An 8382-nucleotide genomic window follows, 5' to 3' on the forward strand; every position below is an offset into this window, starting at 1 on the left:
GCTACCAAATAGACCGAATGTGTCCATGAAATACATTTACGTATACGTTTTTCTATATTATAAAGTAGAATTTTTTTTTTTACATATTGTAAACTATTTTTATAAGTAATTCTAAAAAACTTATAAAAAGAAGTTAAAAAAAATCATCAACCTTTGATAAATTCTCTCAAACATATAGTCTCCCCAAATAAAATATGTTGATTATTCTTTTTATAAGAATCAATTTTATTTTTGTTAATATAAATCAGATGTATTTTTTATTACAAATAATATTGTTCAAATTAAGTAAGATTATATTATGACTTATGAGGAGACAAAATCTCTCCTCTAAATATTGGACATAATTACATATCTAATGCTCGTATTATTTTGTATTTGAGTAAATATACTATTTTTTTAATAATTTTTTTTGAACTTTTATCAATTTATATTTTTAATCTATGAACAAATTTTATTTGATTTTAGTTTTTGAAACCTTTTCATTAACAAAAAAAATTTGATGTTAGAAGCCAAAATATTAATGGAAGAAAAAGTTCAAGGATTAAAAATGAAAATCAACAAAAAATTTATAATCATTTAAAGACTAAAATCAAACATCTACAAAAATCCAAGCACTAAAAATATATACAATCCTTTTATTTTTTAAAAAGATATTATTAATCAATATCATTTTTCTTAATTCAACGAAATGTGTAATCAATATTAAGAATAGTTTAAGAATATATAAATCTAACATTAATTAAATTAAGTCAAGACTGATCTATTAGATAATTTGACCTTATAAAAAATAGAGAAGAAAAGGAGTTAAGTCTAAATAAAATCTTCCATAAATAGTAACAAGTCTCTCTCATCCTTAGTAACTCCTTGCAAGAATGAAGTAACATCAACATTTATTATTTATTATTTAATTTTATATTATAAAGGAAAAAAACTAGTGTTTTAACAGGGAAGAAAGAAAGTATCATTTTCCAATAAAAAATGTCAGTTAGCAGGAATCCAATATGAGGTGAGCTGCTTCTCTGTCTAGCTGACAACTATGAACTCATGCACATAAATTTAAACTCAGTTTTGAAATTAACTCCTCTGTCCTTTCTTTCTCTTTCACTCTCTGTTTCTTTCCCACAACTACACTCCACTCCACTCTCTCACTCTCACTCTCACTCTCATATCTCATATCTCATATCTCTGCAAATTTCTACTCGCCTAAAAATCCCATTTTTATCACAACCACGGAGACCCAGATGCAGTTTGAGTCCGTTCGAGCATGAAATGAGTTTGAGTTTCTTCATCTCTTGTTGGGGGGTGAATGGGGTGCATGGTGTCTCAGTTGGCCGCGAAATTCGCCTTCTTTCCGCCGTCTCCGCCGACGTATCAGCTCAAAAAGAGGGACGACGGCAAGCTCACGGTGGTCTCCACGGCGGCGCCGATTCCCCACGCCGATGACACCTCCTTGGACGTTCTCCTCGTCGACACCAAGCATGGTAACAAGATTGTAGCGTTTTATCTCAGAAACCCTTACGCACGCCTCACTCTGCTCTATTCTCATGGCAATGCCGCTGACTTGGGTCAACTCTATGATCTCTTCGTGCAACTCAAGGTCAATCTTAGAGTTAATCTCATGGGGTTAGTGGTTTTCTGTTTCTTCTACCGAAAAAAAAAAAAGAGACATGGTTATGTTAAACTTGAGCTTCTGTTTTTGTTGTTTTTGTCTTTGTCTGTTCTTATTTTACTTGGTTCAACCTCACGGAGTTCAAAGTCCGCACGTTATCACTGACCCTTTTTTTGTTTTGTATTATCTTGGCGTTTTTAATTTTACTTTCTCTCTCCCTTGGTTTCTCTTTCTTCGACTAATGTAATTTTTTATATATATTTAATTAGTGGGGTTTGTGTAGCGTAGATCTGAGATTAAGTAAAACGATGCATGGTTTGGTTAGCGTTTTGGTGAGTTTTAGATCTGGTGGTGAATGAGTGATGAGTGTATCGGATATGGCGTGGCAATGTCAATGCCTTTTCCTACATCTTTTCAATCAATGTGGAAAGTGAATGGAGTTGGAGTTTTGGGCAGCCTCAGGTGCCCAAACAAACAAACAAAAATTGGAAAAAGTTAAAGTGAAAGGGAAAAAAAGAAAAGTGGCTTGTATTTATGGTTCCTTCTTGGTACTCCTTAGCAATCTTTTACTCATCTCTCTTTGTCTTCCCTTTCGTTTTCTTTCTCCTCTGTGTAAAGTATTCCAGTTTTTACCTATACATGGATGGCGACGTAGCGTACCGTTTTCTTGGTGTCTAGTGGAATGCTCTCTCCCTTTTACCCTTACTAATTTCAACATTTTTTCACCAACAAATTGTTAGTACCAAGAGAATTAAACTCGGTATCCTTAACAAAGGTTTCATTTGATTTTTGTAGATAAAAAAATTGTAGTTGATAAGGAGACATCCTAAAGGGGCCTGACCAGATTTTTTTGTAAGAAATTACTTATTCTCGTAACCGGTGGATACTTTGCACCAATAACATATAATAAAATAATAATAAAAATCTAACATTGTTTTCCTTTATGTTTCAAGAATTAAACTAGAAAAAGAAAAAAGAAAAGCAAGAGTGAATATATACATATATATATATATATATCTTGGCCCATAAGTGGTTGTCATCAATTTAGTTTACCAATTGACTTCACGGCTCTATAAATTCGGCCCAATTTACCTGTTACGGGGACTTGATTGAATCACATTTGGAGATTATTGTGCGTAATTGGTGTGAATAGTTTTTGACAGACGAAAAATGATGTTACTTCAATATTATAGGGGGCCAACATTTTTTAGACTAAAGTGGAAAATTGATATTTTTCTGCAATATTTTATTTGCAGATATGACTACTCTGGATACGGGGCATCTACTGGCAAGGTAGGCCATTCTTTGGTAAATACAACATTACGTGTTCTGCTATATTGAATGGACCACACAAGCACACATAAGCACGATTTTGTTTTGTTGAAAGGCTAGTACCTGTTAGCAGGGTATTTTCTATTGTTTGATCTACAATGCACCAAAAAACTTGCAATTTCATTTTTCGTTGTAGGTTACGTTTAGTTGTTTGGTTTCTTAATTTTGTCTTGTATTTGAAGTATATGACAACGAGATGCATAATAGTGGTATCTGGATAAATCCATACACACTATACCTGTTGGGGTATCTATATTCATCTCATTAGTATTTTCCTCTTCCTCCTTAGGCATACGATTCCTCAAGTACAAACGGGTTAAGATGGGCTATACAAACATGTGCCCAGACTAAAAGCCTACACTTACCACTGTCTCCAAATACTTGAGAGTTTGTTTGACTAGAAGCTTAAAAAAGCTTCTGAGAGTTTATTTACCAGAAAAACAAAATTATTTATTTTCAATAGAGAATTTTTAAAACCCTTTTAAATTTGTATATAAATAGATACTTAGTAGTCAAACCATTAGTTCTTATATCACTTGTTAGGTAGGACTCGGAGGACCCCAAAAGCAGGGGTAAACCTGTATCATTGGGTTAAAGCAACATATCACAATATGAACATGACATTAATCTCTTATATTATCTTTATCAAGTCCATTCTCAACAAATCTCAAACTTCAAACTCACTTGAATTTGATGTCATTATTGTTGTTAAGATGCACTAAGGGAGTATTCCACACAAATGTCCACATTGGTATGATATTGTTCACTTTGGGCGTAAGCCTTTATGGTTTTACTTTTGTTAATGTCTCAAAAGTTCTTATACCAGTGGGGCATATGTGTACTTTATAAACCCATGTTTTCCCTTTTGTCTTGACGATATGAGACTTTGTTTGTATTTTCCAACAATTGCATTTTCTTAGCTTATGTTAACATGGAAAAAGCATTGGCATATGCTTATGTTGACGTTTTTTGTTCCAATTTGTGTGATGACATGTGTCTAGTTAGAAATAAATGGTGGAATTTTTATGAATGCCATGTTATTGATATATGCAGCCTAGTGAATCCAGCACATATGCTGACATAGAGGCAATCTATGAATGTCTTGAAACTGAATATGGAGTTAGCCAAGAAGACGTAATCTTGTATGGGCAATCAGTTGGAAGTGGACCAACGTTGCACTTGGCAGCTAAATTGCCAAGGTTAAGAGGTGTGGTTCTGCACAGTGGCATTCTTTCTGGTCTTCGAGTGCTCTGCCATGTGAACTTCACGTTTTGCTTCGACATTTATAAGGTAATTTATACAAGGCTATTGATTAAAAAGAAACTTGTAGCTTATGCTTGAATACAAGGTCATAATAGTAAATAGAGCATATCTTTTGATTCCAATGAAAAAAAAAGATTATCTGTCTTGTGTTTTTAGTGATGGGAAACAAATTGAATAACATGACGTGTTTCAGTTCAGTATGCCAAATTTCAAGTGCTTAAGTTGGAAATAATTGAAGTTTAAATAAATGTAATATTCTGTTTCCTGTATTGTCTCATTTGATCTAACTATAAAGTTTTATTCCAAAACTTGCAGAACATCAACAAAATAAAGAAGGTCAAGTGCCCTGTACTAGTAATACATGTAAGTATATGATGCACTATAATCACACTGCTCTCCCTTTTTGCATTTGTTTCTGATGACATTTAAAGCTAGTAGTAGACAATGCAGTTATTGCGCATAATGGTTTCTACTTTTGGAGCTTCTCATTGTATAAGGATAAAAGATGCTACCAATCATCCTGGACCTGGAGTTATTTCCAGATCTAGTTAGGTAGCTAATATGGCACTCTAGTATATCCTTTAGGAAAATAAAATAAAATAAAATAAAAAAGGACTGGGAATTGGGGAGGCCCTTCTGTAGTTATATTCTTTTCTAATTAAAATGCTGTATGGTTGAAGTGAACTTGTAATTTGACTATTTTCTATTCTTAAAAAGAAAATCTTTCGAAATGGTTATGCCTCAAACATTAATGAGTAGCAACTACATAACCAGAGACTTGCTTAATGCTTACCCAGGTTCATGTTTGATTGACTTTTGCTGTAGTTCTAATTACTGCTAGTAATGTTTTGTTAGACAAATTGTATCATGTTTCATCATAAGCTATCATCTGCTTCTGTAATTAAACTGTTTTGATGATAATTTTCTCCTTGGATCCAGATTAAATATTCCTGGCTTCATTTAATTAGTTTGAATTTTAACTATGTTGCTTCTATTGGAAATAAGAAACTGGAAAATAGATTACTAAGGCCTGTGTAGGCTAATAATTTTTATTTGTCAAGTTAAATTGAAGCTATATTAATTTGTAAAAATATGCTGGTGAATAGTAATCTTGTTTCCTTTAGTTCTCTGTTTCACATTTTTATGTCTTTTAATTAACTTTTCAAAACTTAAAAGTTCAGCCTTAATTGGATATCAGGGTTACATATTCTATAGGTGTTATGGCAAACTCTTTTTTCCTTAAATTTTCCCAGGCTAATACTTTATTTTCTGATCATATCAATATGCCATTTCCCATGTCTCTGCACTTGTGGAAATTAGAATTCAATAATTTCTTGCATATATAATTTTTTTCTGCTTTAATGTGTGTATGTGCATGCACAGACGCGATTAACAAATTCTACATTTGCCTTGAATGAACAATGAAACAAATCCACCTCTCCTTAGGTTTCATGTGTCAATATGGATCTAATTTGTTATATTAGAAATTTCTTGGTAGTAAAGTATTATGATTGATGTGCTAATTTGTTTTACAGGGTACAGAAGATGATGTTGTCAATTGGTTACATGGTAACAGACTTTGGAAAATGGCAAGGGAGTCCTATGACCCCTTGTGGATCAAAGGAGGTGGTCATTGTAACTTGGAGCTCTACCCTGATTACATCCGCCATCTCTGCAAATTCATCCAAGAAATGGAGAGCATGACGACTGCGAAGCGCCTCAAAAAGATTCGGCAAAGTGCGAAGCCATCAAAGTCAAACCCATGTTCCACCTGTAGATGCTGTAGAGTGAAGTGTTGTAAACTCAAGTGTCCTGAATGCTACAACTACTGCTGCTGCATGAATTATTCAATATCTATCAATTGTCCTAAATGCTGTTGGAGGCCTAGCTGCATAAAGTGTTGCTGCTTCCCCAAGTTACCTAGTTGTTTTGGATCAACATGCTGCACAAAATGGTCATGGCCAAAATGTAGTCTAAAATGTTCATTGCCAAAGTGTGCAAGACCAAGTTGCTGCTGCATGAGTTGTTTATGTTGGCAATGTTGTGTGGGAAAACACAGTGATGGCACAAATGGAAAATAGAATGGCTAAGGGTCATAACATGCTTGTATAGAAGAATGGCAAGTCTTGCTAACACACCATTCAATATTGTGATGCAGTGGTGTACAAAAAGAGGAAGTAGTGGATGACAATTGTAGGAAAGTGATATGATCCAGTGTCCTCTATTATTTTTGGTTTATTTGGAGTTCTATTGGAATTTTTTACTCATAAAACATTGGTGTTTTAATTAATTTTCGAGGCAGTTGATGAATGACATATTGTATCTTGTTCTGTAGCCTTTTAATGCTTTGCAGTGTCTAGTAATGGAACTAGGATTTTCAGTAGTGATGTCACCTTGCCATGCGTATCAAGCAGTGACAAGAAGTTTTGGAGTTCACGAAGGAATTGGGTAATCTCATGAGAACTCTTGAATTGAAATGAAAAAATAGATGGAACTCCAGTTACTTTAGGAATGTGAAGATCTTTGGCGCACGAACTTAAGAAGGATTGATCCGTATCATTTTGACTTGGTTCTGATTTTTTTTTTTTTTTTAAGAAAATAGAGTTGGGTTTTTTCCTACCCGTATTGAATAAAACATGTTGAGCCAAATTTTCTTTATAGAAAATTTGTTTTATTTAGATCGAGAAAATCTTGTGATTTTATGAAATCATGTATTATTGCTCGAATCCGTGGTCAATCCTATTTTCGACAAGAGGAGATGACAATGGAATCCAATTTTTTTTTTTTTATAATTTTCGTATCCGTAATAACTACGAGCGTTTTTTTAATTTGTGGGAATCATGTTTGTAATAAAATTTTCAAATTTCTAATCGATTAGACACGTGTTTCGATGAGCAGTGCTATATACTTCGAAAAAATCTGCTGATATTTTTTCCGAATGCTCAAGAGGTTAACACTTGTCAACCAAGGTTAACACTTATCAACTAACATGTTTGGCTTTTCACAAATTTAATAAGTTGGATGGTGTTTTGGACGATCAAATTCGGAGGATAAATCATTTTCCTGTTTGGATGTGTTTTAAAGCTGATTTTGAATGAGTGATTGAATAATTACTTGTTCCGATTTGGACAACATTCAATGATTAGTTTAGCTACTCAATGGAAAAACATTCAAAAGTGTATTATGCATTTTTTTATTTTAGGATTATAATTTTTATATTTAACAATTATCAACTTATGAGTTTTAAGAATTTTGTGAATAATTATTTATTATTTATGTACTATATCTTAACGTGTGATTTAGATTATTGAAAATAAGATCTTATATTAGATTTGAATGTCGAAACAAGGCCAAATGTTATTAAATATGATTGGTTAATCATAGTATCAATAATCAAATTAATTCTAAATGACCATAGAAATGACTTGGTATAATGATACATATATGGGTTGGACCAATATTAATTAGGTCTTTACATATTTCTATATTGAATAATTTCAAATATAGTACGGGGATTAAGTTGAATAATATTTGGGAGGGTATACTTGCTCACTAGCCCCTAATCTAAAATGCCTAAAGACTAGATTAGATAATATCCAAGATGATACATTACTAAAATTAGAAATGGCCACTCAAAATTATAGTGAAAAATTGAAAAAGTAGTAGTTATTTGTCATTTTGGATTTTAATGTGGAATTGAAATTGGTTTTGCAAAAGTTGGATTTAAAGCATTTTTTATTTTTTTTTCATTAGTGATCCATGTTAATCTATAAAGTTATTTCAAAAAGAAGAAATTGCTTGAGAGGCAAGCTTAATTACTTTTCAAACCACATTAAAAGGAGGAAATTAATAGAGAAATAAACTTAATTTACTTCTTATTAATCTACATTAAAATGTGATTGATGAATTAGTAATATGCACTTAATTTAAATATCTTTGAATATGATTTTATATAATTAATTTTAAGTAAATTATAGTTTTTAACATGAATTTTGTTTGCGTAACATTAAAAAAATCATTTAAACGTATAATGTTTCAAGACTTACAAGGAAAGTTAATTTTGAGTGGATAATTATTAAAATAGTTCAATCAAAGCCATACAAGACAATATTAGCTACTTATTAAGGGCATACTTGCAACAAATGATATGACTAAATAATGGTGATGCAGAGGTTACT

The 8382-nt window shown here is 32.3% G+C and overlaps 1 protein-coding gene across 1 annotated transcript; it reads left to right on the top strand.

Moving 5' to 3' along the window:
- The first annotated feature begins 963 nt into the window (after positions 1-963).
- On the top strand, positions 964-6519 carry LOC109799904 (alpha/beta-Hydrolases superfamily protein). Its single transcript, XM_020360554.3, has 5 exons — positions 964-1623; positions 2866-2902; positions 3995-4231; positions 4520-4567; positions 5740-6519. The coding sequence occupies exons 1-5, from the start codon at positions 1307-1309 to the stop codon at positions 6283-6285; spliced, it is 1185 nt and encodes a 394-aa protein (XP_020216143.1). The 5' UTR covers positions 964-1306; the 3' UTR covers positions 6286-6519.
- Positions 6520-8382: the final 1863 nt, after the last annotated feature.

The sequence above is a fragment of the Cajanus cajan genome, chromosome 11 (genome assembly GCF_000230855.2).
Source record: "Cajanus cajan strain Asha chromosome 11, NIPB_CcT2T_4, whole genome shotgun sequence".
Taxonomy (NCBI): domain Eukaryota; kingdom Viridiplantae; phylum Streptophyta; class Magnoliopsida; order Fabales; family Fabaceae; genus Cajanus; species Cajanus cajan.